Here is a 16,913-nt window from a genome sequence, read left to right on the forward strand (position 1 = left end):
GACCATCCTAGTTCTCCTCCATTGCCACAATGAATTAAACTGCAAATAGGATGAACAACACCTCATCTTCCACCTGTGCAGCCGACAGCCCAGAGGACTCAACATTGAGTTCTCCAATTTCAAATAACCTCCCCTCCCATCCCCCACTCCCTTCCCAGTTCCTCCCCCTCCATTCCATCCCCCTCAGCCACCTACCAGATTCATCCCTCCCATCAACCAACCAGGTCATACACTCTACCTGTCTGCACCTATCCCCACCCTGCTCCCCCACCCCCTTTATCTGCAGCTACCCTTACACCCACCCCTAGTTCTGAAGAGGGGTTACACCCGAAGCGTTGACTTTTCCACTTCCTGATGCTGCCTGGCTTGCTGTGTTCTCCAAGTTGGAATCTACCTGCTGCTCGTATTTAGATTAGATTAGATTCCCTACAGTATGGAAACAGACCCTTTGGCCCAACAAGTCCACAACGACCCTCCGAAGAGTAACCCACCCACACCCTGTATGTACCCCTGACTAATGCAACTAACACCATGGGCAATTTAGCATGGCCAATTCACCTAACCTGCACATCTTTGGATTGTGGGAGGAAACCGGAGCACCCAGAGGAAACCCACGCAGACACGGGGAGAATGTGCAAACTCCACACAGACAGTTGCCAGAGGCTGGAATTGAACCTGGACTCTGGTGCTGTGAGGCAGCAGCACTAACCATCATGCCAGTCCCCCATTTAATAAACTCATTTTCCGATTGGAATTTTTTTAGATTAGATTCCCTATAGTCCACACCAACACTCCAAACAATATCTCAACCAGACCCATTTTCCCTCTGACTAATGCACCTAACATAGAACATAGAAGAATACAGCGCAGTACAGGCCCTTTGGCCCTCGATGTTGCACCGATCCAAGCCCACCTAACCTATACTAACCCACTATCCTCCATATACCTATCCAATGCCCGCTTAAATGCCCATAAAGAGGGAGAGTCCACCACTGCTACTGGCAGGGCATTCCATGAACTTACGACTCGCTGAGTGAAGAACCTACCCCTAACTTCAGTCCTATATCTACCCCCCCTTAATTTAAAGCTATGCCCCCTTGTAATACCCGACTCCATACGCGGGAAAAGGTTCACACTGTCAACCCTATCTAACCCCCTAATCATCTTGTACACCTCTATCAAGTCACCCCTAAACCTTCTTTTCTCTAATGAAAACAGCACCAAGTGTCTCAGTCTTTCCTCATACGATCTTCCTTCCATACCAGGCAACATCCTGGTAAACCTCCTCTGCACCCGTTCCAGTGCCTCCACATCCTTCCTATAGTATGGCGACCAAAACTGCACACAATATTCCAGATGCGGCCGCACCAGAGTCTTATACAACTGCATCATGACCTCAGGACTCCGGAACTCAATTCCTCTACCAATAAAAGCCAGTACGCCATATGCCTTCCTCACCGCACTATTTACCTGGGTGGCAACTTTCAGAGATCTGTGTACATGGACACCAAGATCCCTCTGCTCATCCACACTACCAAGTATCCGACCATTAGCCCAGTACCCCATCTTTTTGTTATTCTTCCCAAAGTGAATCACCTCACACTTAGCTACATTGAATTCCATTTGCCACCTTTCTGCCCAGCTCTGCAGCTTCTCTATATCCTGCTGTAACCTGCCACATCCTTCCTCACTGTCAACAACTCCTCCGACTATGGGCAATTTAGCATGGCCAATTCACCTGGCCTGCACATCTTTGGACTGTAGGAGGAAACCCACACAGACACGGGGAGAATGTGTAGACTCCACACAGACAGTCGCCCGAGGCTGGAATCGAACATGGGACCATGGTGCTGTGAGGCAGCAGTGCTAACCACTGAGCCACCTCACATCAACACATCAGGTCATACTCTCCACCTGTCTCCACCTATCCCCACCCTGCTCCCTCACCCCCTTTATCTGTAGCTCCCCTTAAATCCAACCCCCAGTCTTGAAGAAAGGTTACACCCGAAGCGTGTAGCATGCATACAATTCAGTATTATTGCTCACCAGATTTGCACCTTGTTTTTTATCAATACACAGCACTGCTCCTGGTACATTAACCTATAGTCTGTCTTGAACCAGGTTGATCTCTCACTTGATCATTAAGATAGTGAATAATGTTCTAGGCACTGAGGTTACAGATTGTGGTTGTGTACAGTTTTGTGCAGATGGCCAGTTTCTAGCTGCTAAATCTATAAACCTATCCTATTTTGCACAGTGGTACTGCCAGACAATATGAACATGAGGGCATCCTCTGTATGAAGGCATGACTTTATCTCCACAGTCATGGTACAATAGTCACTTCCCCCAACACGATCAGACAGATAAGTTGACAACAGATAGTTTAGGGAGGACAAGTTTAAGTAGGTTCTTCCTTCATATTGATTATCTTACCTAGAAATAGTCTAATAGATATTACGTTCAGAATCCAAAGGATATTGTGAAACTTGGAAGGGTTCAGAAAAGATTTACAAGCATGTTACCAGGATTGGAGGATTCGAGCTATAGGGAGAGGTTGAATAAGCTGGGGTTGTTTTCCCTGAAGTGTCAGAGACTGAAGGGTGACCTCATAGAGGTTTATAAAATCATGAGGGGCATAGATAGGGTAAATAGACAAACTCTTGTATGGGTGGGGAGTCCAGAACTAGAGGGCATATGTTTAGGGTGAGAGGGAAAAGATATAAAAGGGACCTAAGTGGCAACTTTTTCCACGCAGAGGGTGGTGTGTGTATTGAATGAGCTGCCAGATGAAGTGGTGGGAGGTTGGTACAATCGCAACATTTAAAAGGCTTCTGGATAGGTATATGAATAGGAAGGGTTTAGAGGAATATGGGCCAAGTGCTGGCAAATGGGACTAGATTAGGTTAGGATATCTGGCCGGCATGGCCAAGTTGGACTGAAGGATCTGTTACTGCGTTGTACATCTCTATGACTTTGATAACATGATCAGTGGTAGTGTTATTGAGTCACTCTTTGTGTTGGACATTGAAGACTTTAGTGAATAAATATAGAATTTTACAACAATCTTGAAGTCTTGATTATGTGGACTTTTCATTAGATATTTGTTGTATATTTTTTAAGCATGAATCTTGACTAAGATTTTGCTTCTGAGAATTAGCCTAAAACATTGGCTGTGGATATGTTTATTTTTAAGCATTTAACTGAACCTTTTCTATACTAAAAGATGCTATTAATGGCAGTGTAATCAAAAATAGCTGTTCTGCCCAAGAATGGCATTTTGCTGATCATAATTATATCCATGTAATGGTCAATTCAAAGTTCAGTTACATAGTTTTGAACACTAAAATCCCTACAGTGCTGAGAGTCCATTCAGCCCATCAAGTCTGCACTGACCCTCTGAAGAGCATCCCATCTAGACCAAGCCCCCAACCAATACCCGCATCAACCATGGCCTAATCCATCAATGCTGCACATCTTGGACTGCAGGAGGAAACTGGAGCACCTGGAGAAAATCCTGCAGACATGGGGAGAACTTGCAAAGTCCACACAGTCAGCCAAGGCTGAACCCAGGAGCCAAGTCTCTGCCATTGTGAGGCAGTAGTGCTAACTACAATGCCACTTATGTCCATTTATCAGGGCTTCAGTGCGTGAAAGGCAGAAATATTCATCATGATAAAGGAATGCTTTCATGCTCAAAGAATAAACTCAAACCATTTACAGTTATGAATTTATGAAACACATGTAAAACATCATGAAAAAGAACAGAGACCCTGGTTTGCGGATTCACTTGGTCATCTCAATCATGTTGACCATGGTTTGTGTTTTTATATATATATATATATAAAAACAGCACATGTACAATTTTTATACATACACTATTTTGAATTTTATCTTTACATCAAAATATTCTTAAAGAAAAAACAAATCAATTACCAAAAATGTACATAATTTTTAATATGTGGGTACAGTTTTACAAACCAAGACAGAAAGTATTCTTTTTGTACAGTGTGATATTCTTTTATCTGCCAGGCCAACTGTACAACATTTGTGTGGGAAAGAAAGCTGTTACACATCACTTAATAACCTATTCTTCATGAACAGGTACTTGGGGGAGTTTCTTGCCATCTTCCTCTCTCTCCCTCCCTCTGTTCCCACCCTTGTACATGTACACAATTTCAGTAGTTTACTTCCATGATGCTAAGCCCTAGATTTCTGTTAAAGCATTATGTGCTCTGCACTTTGTGCTTCTTGTACCCGCAACTTTCTAAAACAAATTTGTATGGAAAAAATACCTTTGGAATGAGCCAAAGTTTATGCAAAATTGAAGATTTGCATAAAGTGAAAACTATAATCCATAACCTTTCTAAAAAATATAAAAGATAAGTCACTGGTGGACAAACTGCGAACTGTTTTGGAGGGTGAAAATTAGAAATGCATTGAGGTGACAAATAAGAATTTTCAAAAGTGGTGATGCCAACATCTGAAGTTTCCCAATTAAACCTCATCCTTGAGTGAATTTTGGTAGCTCCACACTAGGATAATAATACTATTGTTGATTCAGCTGTCCTGCTCTACTAATAAATTTTGTTCTCAACTGGGCAAGTTGTGTTAGGGAATGGTAGGGACCAACAAACGAACTACAAAAGCATTCTTGAAGAATGCAGTGACATCAACAGTACTTCATAGATTACTTCGTCTCTATTACAAAGGTCTTACTTTCACTGGGCACTCTGAATTCATGCAGATCATTGAACATGGCAAACATATGCAATAAACTATCATGTTTGCTGTCCTTTTGTGAGAACTGCCAAATCAGAAGACTGAGAGATGCTGTTCTCCCCCAAAAATTAACCAAAGAAACAACTATAAGCATGTGGTAGAAAAAAATGCAATGGCAATGGAAGTTTATTCTTCATCCATTATGAACCATCATTTTCTCCCCAGTATGCATACAAACTTTTACAGCTCAGTTCTCAATCTAGAATGTGTTAAAATGACAAGTGAAGACCTATCTGAAAACCATTCTGCATTTATTTCTGCAAAACAGTTGGAATATTTATTTTGTAACTTTATAAAATTGTTCTGTTTATTGATATGCCAAGGCACATATTCTGGCTTCTAATCATTATCTAATGACCCATCCTGGAAAATGTACTCATAGCTTAGTTATCATGCTGCATATGGTTGAGCAGCCTCCTTGTAGGTTCACATATGAAAAGTGGTCATATGGAGAACTAACAAACTGATGACGGTCCTGTCGAGTCATACCACAACAGGTCAGTGATTTCCAAGCATAAAGAGAAAAATGGTTAGAGTAATGTCGTGTTCTTTTATTTAAAGAGCATCAATATGAAACATTAATGAGAACAAATAAAAATAAATGTTCACAGAGTGCTTTCTATGTATATATAGATATACACACAAATGTATATATTTATTTATATATATATTACATATATATATATATAAAAATATATATGTGTAAAAAACACAGCGCTGGTGCAGCTGCTGGGAGAGTCAGTCTCAATAACAAGACAATCTCCTAAGAATCTCTATCATTGGCAATAACTAGCAGACCTGCAAGGTTTACAAATTGTGCTGGATCGCTCTTCAGGTGCAAGATTTATGACAAGCTTGTTAATTAAATGCATATCAGCTGAAGTACTGTCGCTGAGCACAGATGTCCAATGGTTCAGCCTTTCTGATCTCCTCACTGATGAGGACAGGAGGGGATGGAATAGGAGGAGAAGGATTGGAAAAATATACCAGCATCTCTCAGCTTTTTAATGCTGACAAATAATTTTTCTAATCATGAATATACATGCATTGAGAGCAACCCATTAAGTAAATGAAGATTATGGTCAATTAAGAAGCCAATTCCACAGGAAAATCAGTCTGTGTCCAGTACTACAGCTTGTGTCACAACAGTGACATTCCTTTGGAGAACAGCAGACAAAATTAGGCATGAGCCAAGAGGTGAGCAATTATTTCAGGAGATTCCAGCGTTAATAGTATGGGTTTGCGTTCTTCTGTGGCTGTGAATCTGTTGAATTAAAGTAAGAAAACAAGAGAGTGGTATCATTCAAAAATAAGCCCATTAACCTTTTAGATATAGTTTCAGACTAGACTCAATGTCAAAAGGAGAGAAACATTGCCCCAAAAAACTTATGCATAGCTGTTGACATAATTTATTCGGTCTACCTGGTCTCACCTAGAGGTAACCATACTCACCAGCCTCGAACCCTCTGTGAAAGGAACATATTACATCAATTATAAATGCAAAATATTGCAGATTCTGAAAGTCTGAAATATGAATATAAATGCTCAAAACATTCAGCAGGTCAGTGAACATCCCAACATTTATTACTGCTGCCTTATGAGAGAAGTTTTAGATTAGATTACAGTGTGGAAACAGGCCCTTCGGCCCAACAAGTCCATACTGACCCGCCAAAGCGCAACCCACCCATACCCCTACATTTACCCCTTACCTAACACTACGGGCAATTTAGCATGGCCAATTCACCCTGACCCTGCACATCTTTGGACTGTGGGAGGAAACCGGAGCACCCGGAGGAAACCCACGCAGACACGGGGAGGACGTGCAAACTCCACACAGTCAGTCGCCTGAGGCGGGAACTGAACCCGGGTCTCTGGCGCTGTGAGGCAGCAGTGCTAACCACTGTGCCACCGTGCCGCCCACTAAGTTGTTGTCGGCAAGTTCCTAACTGGAACAGTTTCATATTTTATTTAATTTATCTGGGCAGGCAGTGAAGAAAGGAAGTGTACACACATGTAGACATCTTTGGACTATTTCATGCATCCATCAATACTGGTTAGATACCCCTCGTTTCTCAAAAGCTACAATTTATGTTGATGGAAAGATCTTAGCTCACACAAAAATAAACAAAACTATAATGGAAATGAAGCTCTCAAAAATATTACAAGTGGGTTTTGTTGGAGGAATCCCTCCTGAATAAGAGTTAAAAGCTTGGAAGAAATCTATCTCAAAAGGTTTATAGAGTCATAGAATCATACAGCACGGAAACAGGCCCTTCGGCCCAATTCCCCTGTGTCGACTGAACTAGTCCCATTTGTCTGCGCTAAACATTTCCTGTTCATGAACTTGTCTAAATGTCCTTTAAATGTTGTAACTGTACTCGTCTCTACCACTTTCTCTGGCAGCTATTTCCATAATATACATCTCCCGCTGTGTGAAAACGTTGCCCTTCACAACCTTTTCTATTCTTTCTCCTTGTACCTTAAACCTTTGCCCTTTAGTTTTGGACTCCCCTTAACTAATTGAAACAGGCAAACAGTTCATTCACTTCTCTAAATATGTATGGTTCAAGGGTATTCACAGGATGTCTCTGTATTGTAACATCTGCAACCACAGAGTTGGAAAATTTACCAGTTCTAACATCTCACTCAAAAATGAAGCTGAACAAATAGCTGTCTCTCTTACTTAATTGTATAAAACTTTAACACTGAATTTAAAAAAAGAAAAATGCAGGTTTCACTGAATTAAAAACTGAATAGAATATTAAAAATGCAAATAATATTCAGTTTAAATGTACAAATTCAATATTCTAATTGCGCTGTGTAAAAAGCGAATGCTAATTTGTTGGAATATATTGTGTTATTCAGTGCTAAAGTTTAATGCATTTTCCTAACCTTCTGCAAGCCATGAGTTGGCTATTCACTTGGACCTCTGATATCTCACTTTTAAAAAATGTCTGGATTTCTACATGGCATTTGAGAATGCCCCTCTTAAGAGATTGTTCAGCTCAAGTGCCATAACCTGCAGACTATGGACCAAATGCTGTGTAGCTCATTTTGTCAGCTGTAGCAAGAACAGTGGGCTGTGTGGCCTTTTGTTGTGTCGTAAACTTTCAATGACTGCATTTACAACAATTGAATTCTGAATGATTCCATATTGGAAGCTGGTGGAATTGAAGGCAAATTATTGATCTACCTGTGAATTTGGGTGAGCAGCATTGTAGAGAACATTAGAAAATATATTTAGTTGGTAGCATGTTACTAATGTCATCCCATTTGAATTTATTGTGGGGCTTCAAATAATCTCTGCATTTATTAACTTAAATGATAGAGCTATAAGCTAGATATCCAAAGTTGCTATTGTTACCATGATACGCAGCATTTCAGATGATATAGATGGAACATGCAGTTACATAGACATTGATAGGTAAAATGAATTGGCAACAATGTGATAAATGGATTTTAATAAAGGCAAATGTATGTCTATCCACATTGGATTCAGAAATGAAAACAAAAGGATACTTTTTAAAATGGCAAAAGATAAAATTAAAGGTCCAAAGAAAGATGGCAATCCAGGTCATAAATGTGATAGCCTACTGGCATTATTATTGGACAGTTAATTCAGAGACCAGGTAATATCCTGGGGACCCAGGTTCGAATCCCACCATGGCAGATGGTGGAATTTGAATTCAATAAACACCTGGAATCGAGAGTTTAATGATGATCATGAATCCATTGTCGATTGTCGGAAAAACCCATCTGGTTCACTAATGTCCTTTAGAGAAGGAAACTACCATCCTTACCTGGTCAGGCCTACATGTGACTCCAGCTCCACAGCAATGTGGTTGTCTCTTGTCACCCCCCTGGGCAATTAGGGTTGGGCAATTAATGCTGGCCTTGTCAATCGTGCCCTCATCCCACGAATGAATGTTTTAAAACCATTAAAATATTAAGAAAGACACAGAATATAATCATAAAGGCTAATGGAAGTCTACCTTTCTACACAGAGAAGTAAATTACAAGGAATCATTCTTCAGTTATACAAAGTCTGTTTAAATCACACCTGCAGTTCCATGTATCACACTTTAGAATGTGTATAGTGGCCTGGAGGTAATGCTGCATAGATTTTACTGAATGAGACTAAGACTCCAAGGATTAAAATCCAAGGAGAGATGAGAAAATCCAATGAAAAAGCTTCAACCTGAAACATGAACTCTTGCTCGTCACAAATACTGCCTAGTGTGCTGAGCATTTCCAGCATTTACAATCTTCATTGGACAAGGCTTGAATTTCTTGGATTCAGAAGAATAAGGGAAGATTTGATGCTAATTTTTAAGTTAATACGGAGAACAAATAGTTGAGATAGATAAACTATTTCTCTTAAATGGGACATCCATGACTAAGAAGGAATGTTTAAAAATTAGAACCAAACCTTTCTGGAAACAATTCTACATGTAATAGCTTGGAACTCCCTTTCCCAAGTGGCAATTGATTTCCAATCAAGTTAACTTTTAATCTGATATTAATAGGTTAACCAAAGGTATAAAGGGTAATGGGGTATAAGCTCGATCACACATCAGCCACAACCTCAAAGACTAAATGACCTAGTCCTCATTCAATGTTCCTATTTGACCTAAGATAGGAATACCATTGAGGAATTGAACAGGGATTTTGGGTCACAGTTGAACTAGCAGAATAAGACACTGTTAGGCTTTATTTATTCCCAATCATGATGAGCATATTTAAACAACTGGAAGTAATTAAACTTACTTGAAAGCTGCTGTTGTAACTGTCTGACCAGTGCAGCTGTCTGTTGTTGCTGCTGTGTCTGCTGCATTCCTTGTCGCTGGAACTGAAAAATAAAAATCAATTAAAACATGCCAATTTTCACAGTGTCTTATTTTTGGAATAAGATGAATAAATCTAGGACTTGCTGCTAATCTCAACCTCATACTTGTTTTCTCACTAGGATCAAAAATTCAACTCCACCTCCCCACCCCACAACAAATGATTGTGTTCAGATCCCTTAATAAAATAATAATTCTTCATGTGGGTCGCAGAAATGCCAACAGGCGTTTTCATCATCGGAACATAAAATGTCAATGGCACATTCATATTTTCCAACACGTTCAACACTGACCAGAAGCAGAAACCCCTAGCTAAGTCAAGAGCAATAGAAGCACTCCAATTAGGGCTGTAGCCAAGATCAGTAAAATCTGCATGGGCAAGATTTGAACCAGCAAAGATCTCAGTTCCGTTTGTAATCAGAAATATGGGCCTTTGGAAGAGGGAGGGAAAATAAAATCAAAACAATTCCTGGCCATTACTTTGTTTAGAAACTCAGTTTGAGCAATAAATTACAGTATCAGGTAGTACTGCACTTTCTTCTGAAAGCAGAGTGCGCTTTATGTTGCTTACATATTGTAATCCAGGCTTACCATGGACTGCTGAGGTGGGATGGCCTGCATACCCAATGTCTGTGGTTGGGGTTGAGCCTGTTGTTGCTGTTGTTGCTGCTGAACCTGTTGTTGCTGTTGTTGCTGCTGAACCTGTTGTTGTTGCTGTTGCTGTTGCTGCTGCTGCTGCTGTTGTTGCTGTACTTGCTGCTGCTGCATAAACATCAAGCATTTTCATTGTTTAAGAACATGCTGAACATTGTAGGAAAAGCTTTCCTTGGGCTCTGTGCTAATACATACCAATAATTCTGTGGGATGAAGGTGAGAGGTGAAGAAGAAATCCAATCGAGAATGATCATATAAAATTTTTAATTTTGAGAAATAAAGTTTTTTTTTATTTGAAAGAACTGGGAGTGAAGATTATCAAAACAGTAAGAAAAGGGGGATAGTGGCACAGTGGTAATGTCATTGGACTGGCAATCTAGAAACTCAGCCTAATGTTGGAGGGATATGGGCTTAAATCCCACTTTGGCAGGTGAAATTGGAGTTCAATAAAATTTGGAACGTAAAGTAAAGCTAACCTAGTGGTGATCATGTAGCCATTGGCAATTGTAAGAAAACCCTCTGGTTCACCAATACCCTTTTGGGAAGGAACTCTGCCATCCCTCCCCAGTTTGGCCTACTTGTAACTCCAGATCCACAGTAATGCCTTATGGGCAATTAGGCATGTGCAATAAATATTGGCCCAACCAAACACACCCACATTCCATGAATGAATATAAAAATAATTCACTGAATAGACAATATTGGCAAAAGCTTGTGGCTAACAAATGTACATCCACAACATCTCCAATGGGTATTCCAACAGTAAAAAGGCTAATTAAGGGAGCATTAAGGGCAAATAGGGATAAACTGGAGATTTACTGGTGAAGGGAGAAGCCAGGGCTGAGGTACTGACTGACCACTTTGTACCAAAGCAATACCAAATGAGGAGGGTGCCTGGATACTGAATGAGATGAGAAGAGATTCTAGAAAGGCTAGCAATATTCAGAGAAAATAAATCACCCGGTCCAAATAGAATACAATCTAAATTTGCTCAAGCAAATTAAGTTAGAAACTGCAAAAATATTGGCCTCAAATATACAAGTATCCCTAGGATATGAAGGTCGTAACAAAAAAGGAAGAATAAATCAAGTGTAGGGATTCTGTGGTAACGTACCAGAAGTTAGTTTATTCACTGTCTACAATGACTAAATGAAGCAAGTGTTGGAACACTATTCACGTGCTTCAAAAGAGCAGAAGAGAGGTGGATTCACAGACAAACAGCAACATCTAGTGGATGGGAGGACCCTGAACCAGACAGGAGCATCTTAATAAGTGACAGTAAGGAGGGCTTAGAGATAGACGGTAGCAACTAAACCTGCAGGAAGACAGGGGTAGGCAGACACAAATAGCAGCACTTAAAAGAGTCAGATTGAGGAGGACCCCAAGATGAACACATCATCTAAAAAGAGTGGGAGAGGGAAGCATCTAGATTCAGACAGCAGAACATAAAAGAGTCGACGAGAAGACGACCTGGGACAAACAGAATCATCTGAAAGTGCAGGAGACAGGAGATCCAGAGACAGACAGCAACATCTAAAAGAGGAGAGGGGAGGCCCAAGAGATAGGCAGTGACACAAAAAAAAAAATGAGAGGGGGACCTGGAAACAGACAGCAGCATCTATCCAGACCAGTCCATGGCTCCACAGCAGACCAACTGTGTTCTGAATAGAGTGTAACATCACAAAAGAACAGACTGTTGCAAGATTGATAGTGGGGCTGCAAGGTGAATGAGTGCACTGATCACAGCATGATAATACAGAAAGCAACCTTAATGTGCATTAACATGGAATGTAGAGGCAGTAAGGGCTATAAAGTCAGGGAGATAGACACGGTTGTCTCCTGTCAAGAGTATGAGCCCACTGACTGTGTTGGGGTCTGGGCCATCTGCTCCTGGTTGGAGAGGAATTTGTACTAAGAGGAGAATCCAGTGATCATATGGATGCCAACATAGACAGCAGTAGGAATATGATTGTGCTTACAGTATAAGTGGCTAGGGACTAAATTTAAAAGCAGAACATCAAAGGTAACCTCTGGATTAGTACCTGCGTGACAAGTAAAGTGGAGTAGAATAAAGTTAAAGATTTAAGTGTGTTTGGTTGATGGAGAGAAATGGTCAATTTATGGGCTCTGGCATCAAAACTGAGGAATGAAATCATTTCGACAATCTTCACCTGAACTGTGCTGGTCTGTAGTGACAGTCTTAAATTAAATAATAGGAGTGAAGAATCAAATGTGGGAAGATGTAATAAATTAGAGGACAAGGCAAGAAAGCAAGGTAGTATTAATGGAATTGATAATCTGAGTGGGGCAAGAAGGGACAAAGCATACAATGTTAAGACAGCATCAATGGATAAAGCTAGGAAATAATAAAGGACACAATTAAAGGCACTCTACCTAAATGCGCACAGTATTTGCTAAAGGTAGATGAACTAACAGCATAAAGTGAAGGAAATTGATATGATCTAATTACCATCATGGCGATGGGCTGCAAACTGAATAACGCTGGGAACTGAATGCTCAAGGATGTTCACATTTCGGAAAGTTAAGAAAATGGAAAGGAGGCTTTGTAGCGTTGTTAATAATGGATGAGATCAGCACACCAAAAGTATCTGAGATCGTAATATCAAGATATCGAATCAATCAGTTTGGGTGGAGCTAAGAAACAGCAAGTAGCAACAAACGTGTAAAGGTTGTTTATAGGTCACCAAACAGTAAGGTAATGTTCCGGCTAGGAACCCTCCAACCACAAGGGATGAACTCGGATTTCACCAGTTTCCTCATTTCCCCTCCCCCCAGCCTGTCTCAGTCAAATCCATCAAATTCAGCACCGCCTTCCTAACCTGCAATCTTCTTCCCGACCTCTCCGCCCCCACCCCAGTCTGACCTATCACCCTCACCTTGACCTCTTTCCACCTATCACATTTCCGACGCCCCTCCCCCAAGTCCCTCCTCCCTATCTTTTATCTTAGCCTGCTGGACCAACTTTCCTCATTCCTGAAGAAGGGCTAATGCCCGAAACGTCGATTCTCCTGTTCCCTAGATGCTGCCTGACCTGCTGCGCTTTTCCAGCAACACATTTCCATCTCTGATCTCCAGCATCTGCAGACCTCACTTTCTCCTCCAGTAAGATAATGTGAGGCACGGCATAAATCAGGAAATTAGAAATACATCTTCACAGGGAACTTTAAGACTTGTAAAACTCAATTAACACTAATGTCACAGAGGATGAATTCCTAGAATACAAACAACATGTTTTTCCAGAACAGTTAAGTTGAGAAAGAAGCTAGAAAATGGGCAATTTTAGATCTGGTATTGTAAAATGAGAAAGGGCTAATTAATTTTGTTGTAGGGGAGCCTAAAAGGAAGAATCATCAAAATATGATAAACATTCAGTTTGGAAGTGACATAATTTAATCCAAAATGGAGATCTTAAATCTTAACAGACAAAACTAGGCAGGAAGGAGGGGCAAACTACCTGTGGTAGATTGGTACATTAACACATAAGATGGTAGATAGTCATGGCTAGCCTTTACACACGCAGCAAAAGTTGGCCTTTCAGCCCTTCAAGCTTGCTCTATTATTCAATAAGATCATGGATGAACTGTTTGCATTTCAAATTCCACATGTCCATTTATCTCCAATAACCTTTGATGCCCTTGTCTAACAAGAATCTATCTAGCTCTGTCTTAAAAATATTCAGAATATTGAAATATTTCACCTTCACCACCTTTCTGAGGCAGAGGTCCAAAGAATCTGAGATCAAGGGTTATGGGGATAATGCAGCGAAATGGCATTTGGGTTTCCTCAGGGTGCTCCGGTTTCCTCCCACAGTCCAAAGATGTGTAGGTTAGGTGAATTGGCCATGCTAAATTGCCCATAGTGTTAGGTGTAGGGGAACGGGTCTTGGATGGGTTGTTCTTAGGAAGGTCGGTGTGGACTTGTTGGGCCGAAGGGCCTGTTTCCACAAGGGAATCTAATCTAATCTAATGGATCAGCCATGGTCTTGCTGAATGATGTAGGAGCCCAAGGAGCTAAAAGTCTTACACCTCCTTTTACTTCCTTTGTTGCCTGGAGTGTGCTGAAGCTGCATTTATGAAGAAGTTGAACCACCATTCAATACAAAGTAACCCACTTAAGTAGTTTTTCCCATCAGCGTCGACAAGTTGCACTGCAGGATTTCTCCAAAACGCCTGTGACTTATATTCCAAACCCTCAATCGCTACCATAAGAACAACAAGGGCTGTAGTTCCATGAGAACATCACCAACAGCTGCAAGTTCCCTTCAAGGAGCCTAACTTGGATTTACACTGTCATTACTTCAATGTTACTAGAACATAGTCCATGTAATTCCTCACTTACAGCACTAATGCTGTACCTACACGTCATGGACTGCGACAGTTACTAACATGGTAAATCACCGTGAGGACAATAAGCAATGACTTTCTCACACTGCAAGAACAAAAAAAAGACAGTCTTTATGTGAGTGGCAAGGGGCCTTTTAGAAACAATAATCCAAAAGAAAATTAACCTCACTTGAACAAGTGAGGAGTAATAAATGAGCTGGTATGAAGTTGCTAAGAGCAAATAGTAGCTCACTAATGGGATTGAATTTTTGGTGAGGTAATGTAACGCATGGATGAAAGCAGTGTTCAGTTCAAGACATGTACATAGTCTTTCAAAGCATTTAATGAAGTACCATACACTAAGCTTGTTAAGCAAGATGCAAACTCATAGGATAAGAGGTACAACAGCAAAATTGTTTTAAGGGGTAGATAGGAGTTGAATATATGTTTTTTTAGACTTGAGGACTGTACAGGAACTCACTGCCAAATAAGGAAGCAGAGACCATGAATGACTTAAAAATGGAAATGGATGCACATTTGAAGGTCAGAAATTTGCAGATACTTGTCAAATATGTTTTTTCAGACTTGAAGATTGTACAGCAACTCACTGCCAATAAGGAAGCAGACACCATCAATGACTTCAAAAGGGAAATGGGTGAACATTCGAGAGACACAAATTTGTAATTCTACAATGGGATAATGGGGCTGATAATATATGTCTGTGTAGATTCAATGGGTTGACTGGTCACTTTCTTGCCATTATAACCAAGACAGTATTCCTTCACATCCAGTACTTGGACCAATGCTACTTTTTGATTAGCCAATTAATCCAATTCATCAGCAACACTGACCTTACATCCATTTAGCTACCCAGTTTCATAATTATATTTTACCTTTGGTTGTCTCAGGCAATGTTCAACTGGACCAACTATTTGACTATCTTCCACAAAGAGTGATGCAATCCTTTTCAATAGTCATTTGGTAGGTCAGCAAATCAATTTTGCTGTTTTAACATGTGATTTTGCAATATTCTTAAATCTCATTGAATTATACATTTAGTATTAAATTCGGGATGGTACTTTGAGGCTTTAACAATCAAATTACTGAACGAAGTAGTTTAGTGTAAATTACCCTCAGGAGCTGCTGCTGACGTAGGTACTGCTGCTCCTGATCCAACTGATTAGTCCTTAAAGTTGAATGTACACTCTGTGGGGTCATATGACTAATTCCTGTCATCATTGGTGTCTGTTGCATGGGTTGGTGGGTTAGCCTGCAAAAAAAAAGGCATCTTGAATGTTAACTTTCATTTGTACAACATGTTTAACAAAAGAAGGTTCTATGGAGACCTGGCTTTGGGGTGATCAAAGCTATGAACTGATCATCCATTCAGTCTTTAGGAAAGATAGGGAAAACATAACAGGAGGGAGTTGGCATTTCTAGTGAAATTTGAAATCAGTGCAAAAGTAAAATACATTTAGTACAGGGCATCCAGATGTGAAATCAGTTGGGTGGAGTCAGGAAGTAGTGGGAGCTTTCTATCAAAGGGCTCTTGTACAATGGTAGTGTCTATACCACTGAGTCAGAAGGCATGCGATCAAGTCCCATCTGCTGTAGAGGGTGTCATAATAAACAGGAAATTAAAGATGCAAGGAATAAGGATGCGAAAGTAATCATAGGTGATTTTAATTTAAATAAAGACTGGGCAAACATATTAGCAGTACTACTGTGACCATGGAGTGTGTAAAAGACAGATTTTTAGACCGATGCATGAGGATCAAATTCAGGGTTAAGGAATCAACTAGATTTGGTTATGTACAAGATGGGGTTAATTCATGACATGACATGACAATTCATGACATATTAGAATTCTCCATTGGGACAGGAAGTAGCCTATATCCAAAACTAGAGTCATATATCTAAACAAAGACATGTACAAGGGATAGGTTGGCCATGATAGATTGGGTAACTTAAATAAAAGGCATACAGAGAATAGGCAATGGTTAATATTTAAGGAACAAATGAATGCATTGCAGCAGTTATATATTCCTTTTAGGTGGAAAAAAAGGACAACAGGAAAAATGGTAAACAAAGAAATTAAGGATAGTATTAGCTTAAAGTGAAGTCAAATAAAGTTGCTAGAATAAGCAACAGGTCTGAGGACAGGGAGTAGTTTAGAATTCAGCAAAGAAAAATAACGAAGGGCAAAATACACTATGACAGCAAACTTGCGAGGAATATAAAAGTGGACCGTAAGAATAGAAGGATAGAAAAACAAAAATATTAGTGCAGAAAA

At 40.2% G+C, this 16,913-nt stretch overlaps 1 protein-coding gene across 2 annotated transcripts in view; it reads right to left on the reverse strand.

The window, feature by feature from the left end:
- Positions 1 to 3,713: 3,713 nt before the first annotated feature.
- med12 (mediator complex subunit 12) overlaps positions 3,714 to 16,913 on the reverse strand; it is a 197,220-nt gene continuing 184,020 nt past the window's right edge. For both annotated transcript variants that reach the window (XM_087992009.1, XM_043704779.2), the window contains 4 exons: positions 15,752 to 15,890; positions 10,215 to 10,385; positions 9,547 to 9,628; positions 3,714 to 6,043 (listed from right to left, as the gene is read on the reverse strand). In XM_087992009.1, the coding sequence (XP_087848135.1) occupies positions 6,006 to 6,043; positions 9,547 to 9,628; positions 10,215 to 10,385; positions 15,752 to 15,890 (430 nt within the window). In that variant the 3' untranslated portion in view covers positions 3,714 to 6,005. The remainder of the gene's footprint in view (positions 6,044 to 9,546; positions 9,629 to 10,214; positions 10,386 to 15,751; positions 15,891 to 16,913) is intronic.

This window comes from Chiloscyllium plagiosum, unplaced genomic scaffold, assembly GCF_037043375.1.
Source record: "Chiloscyllium plagiosum isolate Xiang-an unplaced genomic scaffold, Cpla_swu_hap1 HiC_scaffold_11, whole genome shotgun sequence".
NCBI lineage: Eukaryota > Metazoa > Chordata > Chondrichthyes > Orectolobiformes > Hemiscylliidae > Chiloscyllium > Chiloscyllium plagiosum.